Source organism: Entelurus aequoreus, linkage group LG04 (genome assembly GCF_033978785.1).
Source record: "Entelurus aequoreus isolate RoL-2023_Sb linkage group LG04, RoL_Eaeq_v1.1, whole genome shotgun sequence".
NCBI lineage: Eukaryota > Metazoa > Chordata > Actinopteri > Syngnathiformes > Syngnathidae > Entelurus > Entelurus aequoreus.
Window position 1 is genome coordinate 52,138,095 of NC_084734.1, and position 17,050 is coordinate 52,155,144.

The 17,050-nt window shown below is 39.4% G+C and overlaps 1 protein-coding gene across 1 annotated transcript in view; it reads left to right on the top strand.

Moving 5' to 3' along the window:
* Window positions 1-329: 329 nt before the first annotated feature.
* The window catches only part of tnfaip2a (tumor necrosis factor, alpha-induced protein 2a), a 41,759-nt gene continuing 25,038 nt past the window's right edge, over window positions 330-17,050 (top strand). Inside the window, exons 1-9 of the mRNA XM_062046040.1 lie at window positions 330-450; window positions 531-970; window positions 10,096-10,307; window positions 12,750-12,864; window positions 12,933-13,055; window positions 13,127-13,221; window positions 13,971-14,063; window positions 14,377-14,503; window positions 14,700-14,825. Coding sequence (XP_061902024.1) covers window positions 330-450; window positions 531-970; window positions 10,096-10,307; window positions 12,750-12,864; window positions 12,933-13,055; window positions 13,127-13,221; window positions 13,971-14,063; window positions 14,377-14,503; window positions 14,700-14,825 — 1,452 coding nt within the window. The remainder of the gene's footprint in view (window positions 451-530; window positions 971-10,095; window positions 10,308-12,749; window positions 12,865-12,932; window positions 13,056-13,126; window positions 13,222-13,970; window positions 14,064-14,376; window positions 14,504-14,699; window positions 14,826-17,050) is intronic.

Consider the following 17,050-nt stretch of genomic DNA (forward strand, 5'->3'; position numbering starts at 1 on the left):
TAGATCGGTAGGTCGTGAGTTCAAACCAGTCATACCAAAGAATATAAAAATGGGACCCTGCTTGGCACTCAGCATCAAGGGTTGGAATTGGGGGTTAAATCACCAAAAATGATTCCCGGACGTGGCCACTGCTGCTGCTCACTGCTCCCCTCACCTCCCAGGGGGTGAGGATGATGGGTCAAACGCAGAGGATAATCTCACCACACCTAGTGTGTGTGTGTGTGTGTGACACAATCATTGGTACTTTTTATACGTGAGGCACAGATGTAGCATCCACAGGTGTGTCTCAGCCGTAACAGGAAGTTGTGAAATGTTCAGGAGGCGCAGCCATGGAGAAGAAGCCAGAAAAAGAAAAGAGGAGACTTCCCAGGTTGAAGATCACTGGAAGGTTCTGGAACCACACAGCAGGTCAGAGCCTGTCAAATACAAACTGGGCCAAACAGAACCACAGTAAGAACAACAAAAGTGACTCTGAACATCAGAACAGTTTTTGACATCTTTATGCTCTTTTCATCGTAACCTTCATGCAGAGGACTCCCAGTCGGAGGAGACCAGCAGCGAACTAACAGTCGTGAAGGCGGAGCTTGTGGAGACCAGCAGAAAGTTGCTAGACAAGGAAGAGGAGCTCTTCAGTCAAGACTTTCCCAGCGAGGAAGACGAGGACCGACTCCAGCAAGACTTGGAAGCTCTGAAGCTGAACATCCTGATGGTTGTCCACCACATCTTCAACTCTTCGTCCTCTTTGGAGTCGGGTGCTCTGAGGAGCGCCGTGGCCGCCATGCAGCTACAGGAGATGCAGGACCGACGGTGGGCAGGTCCATCTGAGGGGCGTGTCCCATCATGGCGTCCTCAGAAATGTCTGAGCGCTCACAACGAGCTGCTCGCCAAGTTGGTGGAGTCCAGGTTGGCCGAGGCTGCTCAAGACGAGTCGAGTGGTGCTGATGGACTCTCGTCCCCCTTGAAGAGGCAGGTGAGCGCCACTTCCTGTCCAATATTAAAGGGTCTGTTTGTAGCTGAGATAGGCTCCAGCGCCCCCCGCGACCCCAAAGGGAATAAGCGGTAGAAAAAAGGATGGATGGATGGATGTTTGCAACTTGCTCACAGTACAAAACAAAAAACATAACAAAAACAACATTGACTCGCTTATATTACCATTAGTGGTTTAACAGAACATTGTTTTACAATTCTCTATATAATATTCACAATTACAAAGTTCATGTAAAAAGATGTTTTTACCGGCCCGAATAAAATGATTGGTGTTTAATAGCGGTCACTCACCCTGCTTCGTCAACACGTACGCGCAAGGAGCGCGTGCACACATACAAAAGAAGTCCAAGATAACAACAAACAATTTGCAGTCATGTTGTTGTTATGATAGAATATACATTCAATAACTGCTAACTCTAGCTATCCAAATTGCTATTATTAGCTAACAACATCCAAAGCTAATGCGCGTGCATGTGTTACGTACGTACTTAATTACGTCATCACGTCCTAGAAGCCGGAAGAGGACGGTGTAATATACATTGGAAAGTTAGCGCCCTCTAGACATCTGTGTAAATGTTGCAAACAGCCTTTTTAATATTAACAATTATTATTATAAAGCAGGGGTCACCAACGCGGTGCCCGCGGGCACCAGGTCGCCCGTAAGGACCAGATGAGTCGCCCGCGGGCCTGTTCTAAAAAAAAAAAAATGTTATTATTATTATTTTTTTAAATTAAATCTACATAGAAAAAACACAATATACACTTTCAATCAGTGCATCAACCCAAACAACCCCCCCTCCCCATGCACACTCATCCACACCCACTCACACAAAAGGGGTTATTTCTTTCTGCTACCAATATTCTGGTTCCCACAACATAGACAACACATCTGCAAGGGACACAGTCCCTGAAGCACACATGATTGTATAGGCTGCTGGTCCACTAACATTTTCATTAATTACTATGTTTTATGTAATTATTTTTATATTGTTTTACTTTCTTTTTTATCCAAGAAAATGTTTTTTATTTATTTATTTTATTTTATTTTATTTTTTAAAAAAGGGCCTTATCTTCAACAGACCAGGTTGTCAATGAAATTAGATTTGTTTAAAGGTTTTTTTAAACCAGGCCCAGTCCAGATAATGTCCAAGTCGGACTCAGCAACACACACCTTCATTCATTTTATTTTATTTTTAAAAAAAGGGCCTTATCTTCAACAGACCAGGTTGTCAATGAAATTAGATTTGTTTAAAGGGTTTTTTAAACCAGGCCCAGTCCAGATAATGTCCAAGTCGGACTCAGCAACACACACCTTCATTCATGTACACAGAAAAAAATTAGATTGCAGATTGCATATAATTTATAAACAAAATTACATTTTCAAAATAAGCATTTATGTACAGTCCAGATTATGTCCAGGTCACTCAAATTAGGGAACACAACAACAGATATCATATAATCTATAAACATAATAATACTTTCAAAATAAGCCTTTGAGGACTTCTCATCTTTTTTTTAATGTTTTTTGGCATCATTATCGTTTTCAACCATGTAACTTTCTAAAGTTAGAAAATACTGAATAAATGTTTTAAAGAAAGTAATACTAAGTGAATATCTGTTTTTGGCCTTAAAAATAAACATTTTACCGAGTACTATAATTAAATTGACTAAATCATGATTGTCAATGAACTCTCCTAAAATAACAGAAACCACATTAAGCTTCATAAACAAACCAATCCTTAAACACATTTTTTCAACTTCCACCCAAAACAAAGACACAATATGACAATACCAAAACAAATGCAGGGTGGATTCAGGCTCCTGACAACAAAATCGGCAATCATCTGACTCTGTCATATTCCATAATTTTAACATTTTCCCTGTGGGTAAAGTTATAAATAATTTTAATTTGAAAATAACGATTTTGCACATCGATAGTGGTTTTATAGATTAGTTTGAATATGGCATCCCATGGCAACGGGCAGTCAAAAAAGTCCTCCCATTTTCCATTTGTGTTGTATGAGGCCGCCTTCAAAGATTTCTTTATTAAATAAAAATTATATATTTTTCTATTTATTTTAGTTCCTTTTTGCCAACTAGAATTTCTTATTAGAGGTTTACAAACTAATAATTTAGTAGTTCCATAATTAATTATTTGTTTCCATCTTTTCCCAATTACTCCAGTTAGTTGATAAAATGAAAAGCTTGAGCAAGCATCACCATACATAGCTCTAAATTCATCATACTTCATAATTTTACCATTCTCATTGATAATATCATTGACAAAAATGATTCCTCTTTCAAACACATTTTTCCAAAAGAAAGGCTTTCCATCTATTACAATATTAGAGTTCATCCATATTATCTGCTGCAAAATATCGTCTCTTTTTTCTGGCACATAACATTGAAAACACCACTATGAGTGGATTGTTTCCTTTATGAACCCCGCCATGTTTCCCAGCAGACTCTCTGGGAGGGGATCACTTGTAAAAAAGGATACAATTTCTTTTGATACAGTACATGTTTTTTGTCCAACAGGACATTTGTGTACCACTCAATGTTTAAATACATCTTTGGAACAATTGATGCTTTTAAAGAGAGACACATAGCTTCCAGGTTGAGAAGTTCCAGCCCTCATATTCATACTCTTTGTACAAAACCTTTCTTTTAATCTTTTCTGGTTTGCCGTTCCAGACAAAATCGAAGACCCTCCGCTCATAAATCTTAAAAAAGTTTTGTGATGGAGCTGGTAATGACAAAAACAAATAAATAAATTGAGGAATAATTAACGAGTTGGCAATAGACATTTTACCATACAAGGTTAGGGATTTCCCTTTCCATAATTGCATAATTTTGTCCAGCTTTCTTAGTCGATTATCATAATTTACTGAGCCTAGATCTTCCAGATTTTCTGGGACAACAACACCAAGTATGTTAACTGGTCCATCTGTCCACAAAACAGGCACTTTGCATTCCATTCGAAAGGACGTTCCCTTTAGATTTCCGATCCTTAACATTTTACATTTATCATAATTAAGCTTAAGGCCAGATTGCTGTGAAAATATGTCCAAAAGATTAAGAAGGTTCCGCAAACAATGAGGAAAAATCTTATCTTTGTGAATCAGCCTTTTCTGACATGAACTTCATCAAGAACAAACACAGAACACGCCTCACTGATGCAGATCTGCAAGACTCACTCAGAGTTGCAGTGTCAAGTTACACAACAGAGTACAACACACTAGTTAACAGCATGCAATGCCAGGCTTCCCACTAACTGACAAAGAAACAGATAACAGATTTGGTGTCCAGTTCAAAGTGTGACATGATTTAAAAATTTGAGAGTTTACTTTTGTATTTTACATGAGTTATTATTTGTACAAACATGGTGCAAAGTAATTCATGATTTGTTAAAAATTTTTTAGTGGCTAGCTAGTTAAAATGGGATATTGTGATTTCACAAGACTGTCTTAGAAGTGATCATTTGAAAATGTTCAATTTGAAAAATGTGCACTTAGAGAAAATATAAAAATAAAGTGTTGCATATTGATATTTATCTGTTTCTATATATATTTATTGTGAGAAATCATTAAGATGATCAGTGTTTCCACAAAGATAAATATCATTAATTATTAATAATAACAGAGTTAAAGGTAAATTGAGCAAATTGGCTACTTCTGGCAATTTATTTAAGTGTGTATCTAACTGGTAGCCCTTCGCAGTAATCAGTACCCAAGAAGTAGCCCTTGGTTTCAAAAAGGTTGGTGACCCCTGTTATAAAGCATTATAAAATACAATTAACATTTTTTAAATATCCCACATTTCCAGAACATTTTTCATTGAAAATTGATTGATTGATTGATTGAAACTTTTATTAGTAGATTGCACAGTACAGCACATCCATCCATCCATCCATCTATCTTCTTCCGCTTATCTGAGGTCGGGTCGCGGGGGCAGCAGCCTAGGCAGGGAAGTGGACTTCCCTCTCCCCATCCACTTGGTCCAGCTCCTCCCGGGGGATCCCGAGGCGTTCCCAGACCAGCCGGGAGAGATAGTCTTCCCAACGTGTCCTGGGTCTTCCCCGTGGCCTCCTACCGGTCGGACGTGCCCGAAACACCTCCCTAGGGAGGCGTTCGGGTGGCATCCTGACCAGATGCCCGAACCACCTCATCTGGCTCCTCTCGATGTACAGTACATATTCCGTACAATTGACCACTAAATGGTAACACCCGAATAAGTTTTTCAACTTGTTTAAGTCGGGGTCCACGTAAATCAATTCATGGTACAAATATATACTATCAGCATAATACAGTCATCCCACAAGTTAATCATCAGAGTATATACATTGAATTATTTACATTATGTACAATATTTATAATCCGGGGGGTGGGTTGAGGAGGGTTGAAAGTCCCACGTTTGCTAAACTATCATTGCAGCATGTTGGCTTTGGGTACCAGCGCTCAGACTAGATCTGCCCGATCTCAGTCTGTGATCTACTAGAGCTGTACATTCCTAGTCTGTGATTTACTAAATCGGTTTGATCTAATTGCATGATCTACTAGATTTGCCAGATCTAATTCTCAAAGTCTATGATCTACCACAGGGATGTCCAAACTACGGCCCGGGGGCCAAGTGTCGGTATCTTCAGTTTGGTCCGCGAAACGTCAAAGGTTTATTTAGAAGTCTGACCCGCGATACATCTCTAGTTCAGTGTTCATTTTCTTACAGTCTTATTGCTGTGGACATGTCGCCCTTTCATGGACAAATATAATCATTTTTGTTAATGACAATTAGTTAAAACTTTAAAGTGTTTTGAGCATCAGTTTATATTACAAATAAACTATAATCAACACAGAAAGTTAGCACACATGGTCAACAAAACATACAATCGGCTCACTGATCTTTGTGGACACCACACACAATTAAAAATTACACACATATAAATCCACTACGAAGCATGATGGGTAATACGCAAAACACTCTCTCCACACTTTGCCATGTTTGGTGTATTTTAGCTGCTTGATATTTCTGATTATTACACAACTTGAAGGAGGTCATCACAGAAGTAAACAAAATAATCGGTAGGAGTCATATATACATACATACATATATATGTATATATATATCAGTGGCGGGCCGTGCGTTTTCCACCTCGGCCTTCAGTGATCTCCGACTTCAATGATTACCTCTCAAAATACCATAATTGATGTCACCACATGATCATTGCTGGAGAAATACTATACAGGAACACATTTACGCCCTACTTGGCATTGAAATCCATCAACAGTATTTCTGGCGCATTTAAAAATAAATTAAAACGCATCAGCAATTAAAACATATACTGTAAATTTCTTTGCTTGGCTTATGCAACTTCCGGTCAATAAAGTTTGATTCAAAGTACACACTTCTCAAATGTATATTAACTGCCCTGACCATATGATGGCGACAAATACACATGTAACAATGTTAATTAAATGGCAAGCATGACACACTTTAACAACAAGAGTTTACAACTTTTAGTTGTAACATAACATCTACTGTCAACAACTTGTGATCTGATTGGCTATTGCAACTGTCTCTCAACTCTATGTGTTCTCAAATTCATCCGCTAACGATCCCGGTAAGTATCCAATCACAGGACGCGTAAATGTCACGTTCAACGTCAGGCCATCTAGAAGGCCTTACTGACAACAACTCGTTATCTGATTGGCTATCGCAACTGTCTATCAACTGTATGTCCCCGTTCACTTCCAGTGCACGGACGCCCGCATTGTTGAGTTTGAAGGCGTCTGGCAGATTTGGTACAGCATGGCAACATAAGCTAGCTGAATTCTGATTGGATACAAACTAAAACTAAAAACAACAGCACTGGAACGAGCATAATATGACATGAAGAGAATATGAATACTTTTAGATATTTAGGGAAAGTAAATAAACATTTTTTTAAATCTTTAATTATGATCATGATTTCTGGTTATGTTAGGCCAGCAGAGAAGGCCTTGCTGGCCCTGACGGCATACCACTGATGTATATATGTAAATATATATGTAAATATATATATTTACATATGATGATTATTAGATGTTATTTAACTTTTTCAGGTATCCCAATAATAAAAAAGTGTTTTGTCATCTTATTCCAGCACAACTTTACCAAGTTATTACATGTAAAGTGAGTTGTCAATGAGGCATTAAGCTTGTGTATTACTTGTGAAAGATATCACTCCTAATTATTTTTCTGGCCACACTGTTGTTGTTGGAGAATAACAAAGCATGTTTATTAGACTTTATCTTTTTGTTTTGAATTTACATTTGTACAGTTTTCAATACAGTATTTGTCTCCAATGTTAAACTCACTCCTACGTCCCTATTCATGACTGTTATTAGGCAAAAGAATAAACAATATTTTAAATCTTTGTCAACGTCAAGGATTAATCAATCAAAACAGTCACAATTTGTTTATATAGCCCTTAAAGGCCTACTGAAATGATTTTTTTTTATTTAAACGGGGATAGCAGATCTATTCTATGTGTCATACTTGATCATTTCGCGATATTGCCATATTTTTGCTGAACGGATTTAGTATAGAACGACGACGATAAAGATTGCAACTTTTGGTATCTGATAAAAAAAAAGGCTTGCCCCTACCGGAAGTAACGTGACGTAGTCAGTTGAACATATACGCAAAGTTCCCTATTGTTTACAATGATGGCCGCATGAAGTGAGAGAGATTCGGACCGAGAAAGCGACAATTTCCCCATTAATTTGAGCGAGGATGAAAGATTTGTGGATGAGTAAAGTGCAAGTGAAGGACTAGTGGGGAGTTGAAGCTATTCAGATAGGGAAGATGCTGTGAGAGCCGGGGGTGACCTGATATTCAGCTGGGAATGACTACAACAGTAAATAAACACAAGACATATATATACTCTATTAGCCACAACACAACCAGGCTTATATTTAATATACCACAAATTAATCCTGCATAAAAACACCTGTGTGTTTGTTACGCTAGCTCCTAGCTCCTCTGCTAGCTCCTAGCTCCATAGAACACGCCAATACAATTCAAACACCTGATCAACACACACAATCACTCAGCCCAAAAGACCGTTCACCTAACCCAAGGTTCATAAAGCTTATATATTTTTTAAAAAGTTACGTACGTGACGCGCACATACGGTCAAGCTATCTAATGTTTAGCAGCCAAGGCTGCATACTCACGGTACCTGATATTCAGCTGGGAATGACTACAACAGTAAATAAACACAAGACATATATATACTCTATTAGCCACAACACAACCAGGCTTATATTTAATATGCCACAAATTAATCCTGCATAAAAACACCTGCGTGTTTGTTACGCTAGCTCCTAGCTCCTCTGCTAGCTCCTAGCTCCATAGAACACGCCAATACAATTCAAACACCTGATCAACACACACAATCACTCAGCCCAAAAGACCGTTCACCTAACCCAAGGTTCATAAAGCTTATATATTTAAAAAAAGTTACGTACATACGCAAAAAAAAGTTGCGCACATACGGTCAAGCGATCAAATGTTTAGAAGCCAAAGCTGCATACTCACAGTAGCACGTCTGCGTCTTTGTCATCCAAATCAAAGTAATCCTGGTAAGAGTCTGTGTTGTCCCAGTTCTCTACAGGCGTCTGTGTATCGAAGTCAAAAGTCCTCCTGGTTAGAGTCTCTGTTATCCGAGTTCTTCCATCTTGACTGCATCTTTCGGGAATGTAAACAAAGAAGCGCCGGCTGTGTACTGTTGTTGCTGACTACGTTAGAAAAATACGTCCATTTCGCACCGACAACTTTCTTCTTTGCTTGCTCAGCTTCCTTCTCCATAATGCAATGAACATGATTGCAACAGATTCACGAACACAGATGTCCAGAATACTGTGGAATTATGAAATGAAAACAGAGCTTTTTCGTATTGGCTTCAATGTGGAAGGCATACCCGTGCTCCCCAGGCCACGTCACGCGCATACGTCATCCTCAGAGGCGTTTCGAACCGGAAGTTTGGCGGCAAATTTAAAATGTCACTTTATAAGTTAACCCGGCCGTATTGGCATGTGTTATAATGTTAAGATTTCATCATTGATATATAAACTATCAGACTGCGTGGTCGGTAGTAGTGGGTTTCAGTAGGCCTTTAATCACAAATGCCTTAAAGAGCTTCAAAAACCACATTGACATCCTCGGCTCTGATCTCACATTGGGGCAAGAAAAAACTCAACCCAATGGAAACAACGAGAAACCTTGGGAGAGACCGCAGTGGGTGGATGCCGAGTGGATATGGTTAATAATGTGTGGGTCCAGTTCATAGGAAACTCAGCAGGAGTATCCTCTGCATGTAGACAAGTCAGCAGCACGGAGGCGTCACCAACTGATGCATAGAGGAGTGGTCCAACTCTGGTCCCGACTTTGAACAGCTAGCGCATCCTCAACGGAAACTGATCCCTGGTCAGCTGATATACTGGCCACGCAGAAGAGGGGAACAGAACAGAATTAATGATTTATATTGCTAAAATAAATAAAAAACAGCCACTACTGCCCCAAAGTGCTGTACAAATGAAAAAGGAAACGGTTGGGGAAAAAAAAGAATAACAAATTAAATAGGTACAGACAAAGCTGTAAGTACACAGCTAAAACAAAGCAAAACAATAAACTGGTGATGGCTTTGTATCACTTTCTCAGTGCACGGCGACATTGAGCACACAAGTAGAGTTCTCATGCAACAACGAAGTCATAAATGTCCCTGCAGGTACAACTTCATCGATGTTCATATTAGAAGAAGGAACATGTAAGGGTTCAATCCAGAGTTATTTAAAAAAGCAGAAAAATGAGCTAAATGGCGAACAGCGATGCACAGGATGCTAACTGTTAGCATTTTAGCCTTCCTCATGTTCAACAACAAACTTTTACTACTTCCACATTTCTGAACTGATTCAAATCATTCCTAATGTCATTCTACATTTTGCAACAGTTAAGTCCAACTATTGTTTGTATCATTGTTATTACTATTACTAATATCCTTATTATTAGCATAATGTGACCACGATGACCCCATGAAAAGCATGTGTGTGTGTGTGTGTTCATGCAAAGGTGTGTCGCATGGGCAAGCGTGTGAAGGAGGACCTGCTGAGGGTGTCCCGCCTGGTCCAGGACTGTTACGGCACATACCTGGACGTGCTCAACGTTTACGCTGGCTTATGTCACAGTTCTTTCTCGGCCCGATTGACCCAAATGAATTCTGCTGGACTGGAAGCAGACGACTCCGCCTACCTGCTCTTCTGGGCCAATCGCTACTATCCACAGTTAGGGCACGCCCCCTTTCTTCCATGAACAACACTCCTTTCCTATTGTTCCTGCTTTATTTAGACCAGGGGTGTCTAACTCAAATACAGAGTGGGCCAAAATTTAAAACTGAACAAAGCCGTGGGCCAAGGTTGAACAAATTAACATTTTGATAGGGACCCAAACAAGTTTTGCATTGAATATTGAACAAGGAAGGCTTATATAACTTTATAGTGACATGCAAAATCGAGTTTCAAATAATAATAATAATAATTTAAAAATATCAATGGCATATCAAATACAATTTAAATAAAAATTGAATGCCTCTTTTCTATTTGCAGCCTTCTGAGGTAAATATCAACATTAACTTTTTCCGCAGGCTAATAAATTTGAAAATAAAATAACAATGAATAAACCAACCATTCAGGACTTTAAACTGCTCAGTTTGCAACACACTGATCTAATCTGATGTGCCGAAGCCAGATACCTGGCATCTTTTCTAGTTAATGTCGGGGCTCAGGCTTTGAGCTGAGGCAACCTTCATTATCGAACGAAGGTGTTCATCAGTCATTATATCTCGTAGTCCACCCGGACCACAGTCTTGGGGGTGTGCCTTCAAGGCACTGCCTTTAACATCCTCTACGAGCTGTCGTCACGTCCGCTTTTCATCCATTCTAACAACGTGCCGGCCCAGTCACAAGATATGTGCGGCTTCTGTACGCCTACACACACGTGAATGCAAACGCATACTTGATCAACAGCGATACAGGTTACACTGAGGGTGACCGTATAAACAACTTTAATACTGTTAGAAATATACGCCACACTGTGAATCCACACCAAACAAGAATGACAAACACATTTCGGGAGAACATCCGCACCGAAACACAACAGAACAAATACCCAGAACCCTTTCCAGCACTAACTCTTCCGGGACGCTACAAAATACACCCCCCCGCTACCACTACAATGCAAAGGAATTAAGGCAATTGCGTTGTTTATTGTGGTTTTTTTCTATTCGAGATATACTACTGTGTGTTAATTATTTGGCCTCGCTTTCAAGTGAAGCGCATCTCCGATTGGCTACAATGTAAGGCTATTTAGCCTGCTTTGTTTGTCGCGACCGTCTATTTTCATTATAATTCAAGTTTGATGATAAAGTGCAGTCTGATGGGTTTGATTTCCCCCCTTCAGCTATTTGCCTTGGCCTATAAGTTGCAGGTAATTTATTATTATTATTTATTTAATTTATTTTTGTTTAAATAGGGATGACATACATATGTTATTGTATAATTTAAGTTTGTGCGCATGATTGACAGCCTAAGGCTTATGAGGCACATTTTTTATTTATTTTTTTATTCCAACTTAAAAACGTATGAGCCTATGCCTATGCCTACAACATAGGCTATGTGTTTATCTTTATTTTCCTGCCTGTCGTTGACAATGGAGATTGTTTGATATTTTGTCATGGCTGCAGATCAATCAATAAAGGTTCATCTTTGTCGCGAAATTGTTCACTGTTTCACTGTGCACCCCGCCCCTGTCCCTATTTGAGCATTATAACGTTAACAAGTTAATATTCATTGAAATAAATTCAGAAATTTTTTTTTACATAACGAAAATATAGGCCTAGTCTTTCTAAAACATTTTTTTAACTTCTTAAAAGCATCGTTCTGCTTGCTGCAACTGCGCACACAAAGTGTGAGGAACGCACTCCTGATCTGAGGGCATTGGCAACAATTGTCAACACTTTCTTAATGGAAATGACAATAATATTATAATAATGATAAATAATATTATCACGCATTAATATCTCTTAGCCACTAATGCGTGGCCAAGAGATATTGATGCGTGGCACGCATTGAATGTTTCTGCTGCATTGGATCAGTCTCCTTTCTTTAATCAGAATCAGAATCAGAATAGTTTTATTGCCATTGTTTGAGAAAGTTGCTTTCTAACCTCACTAATGCCTTGCATCGTCTATATTAGATATATAACAACGGGCGGATGGCGGGTGGGTGTGGTTTTGATAAAATGTTGGTTCGGGTGGATGGCGGGTGGATGACGACTTTTGTGATGCGGTTGCGGGTGAAATAATTGCCTATCCGCGCATCTCTAGTGTGCGTGCAGAAGCCGCACGTATTATGTGACTGGGCCAGCACTCGTTGGACTGGATGAAAAGCGGACGTGACGATTTTCGGGAGGGGCACTGAAATTTGGGAGTCTCCCGGGAGGGTTGGCAAGTATGAGAATTAGTGGTGAATGCGGTGTTACCGCGGCACCGCCGCTGTATATAATCGGCGGGCCAGCTCTAGTGTTAATTTGATATCCCCTTAAGGGCCAGATGAAATTACACGGCGGGCCAGTTCTGGCCCGCGGGCCAGAGTTTGACACCCATGATTTAGACTGTGTGAATGTGTTAATGTGTGCATGTGTGTGTTTGTTTGTGTTTGTATGTGCAGGGAAATACTACAGCATGAAGACCTGCGGGGGAGCATAAAGACTTCCTGTCTGGGGTCTCTCCTAACAGAGAAAGAGGTGCAGGAGATGGAGGAGCAGTACATGAAGAAGAAGGAAGTGAGGACACATCTTCTGATAATACAGGAAGTGAGCGACTGAAATATTCTTCTTGTTTTCTTACCAAGCACCAGATTGACTTGTGGCTGCACAACGTCCTGCACAGAGAAGAAGACAATTGGACCAAGAACGAGACACCAGAACTTATTGACAACTACCACTTCTCCCCACTCGCCGTCCATGTCATTCAGGTCCCACGCGTGACTCGTTGCTTGTGTCACATGGCTGACTTGTGACTGATTGATGATGTTGTGTTTTTCAGGTGATAGACGGAGCCCTGAAGGAATGGAGCAGTCTAATCAATGATGACAAACAATATCAGAGGGTTACTGCTCACCTGGAGAGCTTCCTTACCAGGTAAATCATCTTCATGACCATTTGACAGAAAAATGTGTCACGAGTTCATGACAAGCGTAACACCATACGTAACAACATGTATGACAACATGCATAATGACATGTATAACAACATGCGTGACAACAAGTCACAACAAAATGTCTTACAACATGAATAACATCATACGTAACATGCGTGACAACAAGTGTGACAACATGTGTAACACATGCATGACAACACATGTGGAAACACATGTGACAAGTTTCATGTATGACAACATGCGTGACAACTTGCGCGACAACACGCCTGACAACATGCGTAACAACATGTCAGGACAACATGAGTAACAACATGTGTAACAACAAATTTAAGTACCCATGATTGTCACACACACACTAGGTGTGGCGAAATTATTCTCTAGCATGACAATGTACATTACAACATCCGTAACAACATGTTTAACAACTTGCATAACAACATTTGTAACAACAACACTGGCAACGTGTTACAGCATACAAAACAACAGGTGTAACAGCACGTGTATCAATAATTGTGACACCAAGTGTAACAACAAGTGTGACATCAAGTGTAATAACAATTGTGACAACAGGTGTAACAACAATTGTGACAACAGGTGTAACAATCGGTGTGGCAACAGGTGTGGCAACAGGTGTAACAAGAAGTGTGACAACAAGTGTGACAACAATTGTGACTTCAGGTGTAACAACAAGTGTAATAACAATTGTGACAGGTGTGAATATATGTTACAGGTACAAGAAGAGTGTGGAGAAGTTGGTGAAGAGAAATGATCAAAGTGTAGCAGCATCAATCAAAGCTCACTTGGCCTGTGAGGAGCAACTCAGGTGAGATGATAATTTATTATTGATTAATAACTGATCATAATATATATAACAAATGATTTGTTGCAAAGCCCTGTTCAACCATCGTCAAAGCTCACAAGTTCTGGTAAGGTCAAAGGTCACTGACAAGCCATGAAAATGATTGAGCTCAACTTAGATCCACTTAATGATTATTTAATCATACTCATTAATTTATTAATTTAAATTGATCATTGATGATTAATGGATGGTTGATGGATAGTTATTGAATGATTAATGGTTAACAGATGATTGATAAGGTGCTTGTTGGACCTATGATGAGCTATGACCTCCTCAGAGATTACATCAAAAGTCAAAGAGGAAGTGTGTCAGAGCAGCAGAGACGTCGCTGTGAGGACATTTTGGATGCACTGAGGGATTGTGGGTATTCCCGTTTGACTCGCCCCATTCACCAACAACTAAAGGTATTGATTCATGTCTGTGTCACTGTGGACCAGGCTTACTTTATGTGTGTGCGTGTGTGTGTGTGTGTGTGTGTGTGTGTGTGTGTGTGTGTGTGTGTGTGTGCGTGTGTGTGTGTGTGTGCGTGCGTGCGGAATGCGTGAGTGTGCGTGAGTGTGTGTGCATGTGTACGTGATCGTGCTTGTGTGTGTACTTCAGGTGTTTTATAAACAGCTGTGGACTTCTGGCTGGTTGGACGGGTCACTTCCTGTCATGGACTCTTTGTTGGACTCTTTGTATGAACATTTGGCTCATCTGGCTGACGTGAAACCTTCTTGTAGACAGGTTAGTGTCACATGTTTTTACCTGTCTATCTGTCACCTGTCAAATGTCTGTCACCTGTCCGTCACATGTGTTTTACATGTCTGTCTTTTACCTGTCTATCTGTCACATTTACTCTCCACCTTGCCTGTCTTTCTGTCACATTTCCTTAATTCGTCTACATGTCACCTAAATTTTACCTCTCTAACTGTTACCTGTCAAATGTCAGTCACTACCTGTCTGACTGTCACATGTCTGTCGTTTACCTGTCTATCTGTCACATTTACCTCTCTGTCAGTCACCTGTTTTTTACATGTCTGTATGTCACATGTCTTTTACTTGTTTGTCTGACACGTGACTTTAACCTGTCTGTCTGTCACATGTCCTTTATTTGTCTATATGTCACCTGTCTTTTACCTGACTGTCTTTTACCTGACTTTCTGTCTCCTGCCTTTTACCTGTTTGTCACTTGTCTTTTACCTGTCTATCTGTCACATGTATTTTACCTGTCTATTTGTGACATGTGTTTTACCTGTCTGTCACTTGTCTTTTACCTGTCTGTCCATCACATGTATTTTACGTGTTTGTGTTTTATTGGTCACATTTACCTCTGTGTCTATCACCAATTATTTTTACCTCTATGTATCACACGTCATTTACCTGTCTATATGTCCCCTGAATTGTACCTGTCTATATTTCACTTTTTTTCTGTCAGTCTGTCACCTGTGTTTTACCTGTCTCTCTGTCACATGTCTGTCACATCATTTACCTGTCTATTGGTCACATGTCCCTTACCTGTCTGTCCGTCACATGCATGTTTTTTCTGTCTGTCACATCTTTTACCTGTTTGTATGTCACATGTCCTTTAACTGTCTTTATGTCACGTCTTTTACCTGTCTCTGTCACATGTCTTTTACCTGTCTTTCTGTCACATGTATTTTACGTGTCTGTCTGTCAGATGTCTTTTACGTGTCTGTCACATGTCATTTTGTTTCCTTTGTGATATGCTGGCATGTTTAAATGTAAAATATTGCAAAGCAAATAGCACTCAGACTGTAAAAAAAAATATTGGTACATTTTACGGTAAAATACCAGCAGCTTTGGTCAATTCACTATTAAAAAAAACAGTCACGCTGTATAGGACAGTACGGTATGTTGATGTTGAATCTGTTAATTTTACAGTTGATAACTGTTTATGCTTACAGTGAATTATAATGAAAAAAAAGGATATATTGCTAACGTGTTCACAAAAAAAACTATTGAATTTACAGTGAAATACTGGCAGCTACGGTTGCCAAGAAAACAGTTTTAAAAAAAAGTCAGGATGTATAGGACATTATGGTATGTTGATGTTGAATCCATTAATTTTACACTTGATAACTGTTTTTGTTTACGGTAAATTACTATGAAAAATATATATATTGTTAACGTGTTTACAAAAGAAAACCGTAGTGGATTGTCCGAAGCTTAAGCAGGCAACAAAAGTAGTTTAGTACAACACATTTATTTACCCATTATCAGAAGTGCAGGTTGAATTAAGTTGGCCGTGCAGACAGACCACAAAATACTCCGGAGCAAACAAGACACACACAAGCCAAAATCACTGTCGAGTTCCGGTCTTCTGCCATTTTTTACATGTCTCTTGTGCGTCACTGTTTTTTATCTAGTGCGTCATGATTGTTTTGTTTTTGGTTTTGTCTGTTCCAAAACAACCTTGTATCTCTTAGTCATATTTGGAAATTCTAAACATTCTGTAGACAGGTTGGCATAACTCCATATTCACCTTTGTCCCACAACTGGTCCATTCAATGGCACAAAATAGAAGAGAATTGAAAATGAGCGGACATTCTTAAAAGACAAGAAATATAGGTCAAAAGGTCAGAAATTCTACGACATACCCTCCTTCCAGGGTCTTAAGACCCTGGACCAAAACAATTTCTGATGTAGACCACTAAGTTAAATCTCTACCACAGATAGAGGCAAAAACCTCAATGTTTTTATACGAGGCAAAAATTCCGTCTATGACCCTCCTTCAGAGCGATCGCTGTTACCAGCCTGCAGTAAAACCATCTCACAGAACACAATTAGTGGCCTACCCTTTGATTTAGTAAAGGAATAACAAATACTTTGATCATGAACATGACTGTAAGACATTTGCAAAAATATTTTTTCCGGCATTTGCAATGAATGTAGTTACCAATATTGTTAATTACCAATTGATTTTGAACACACAACTGAATTTCGTATGA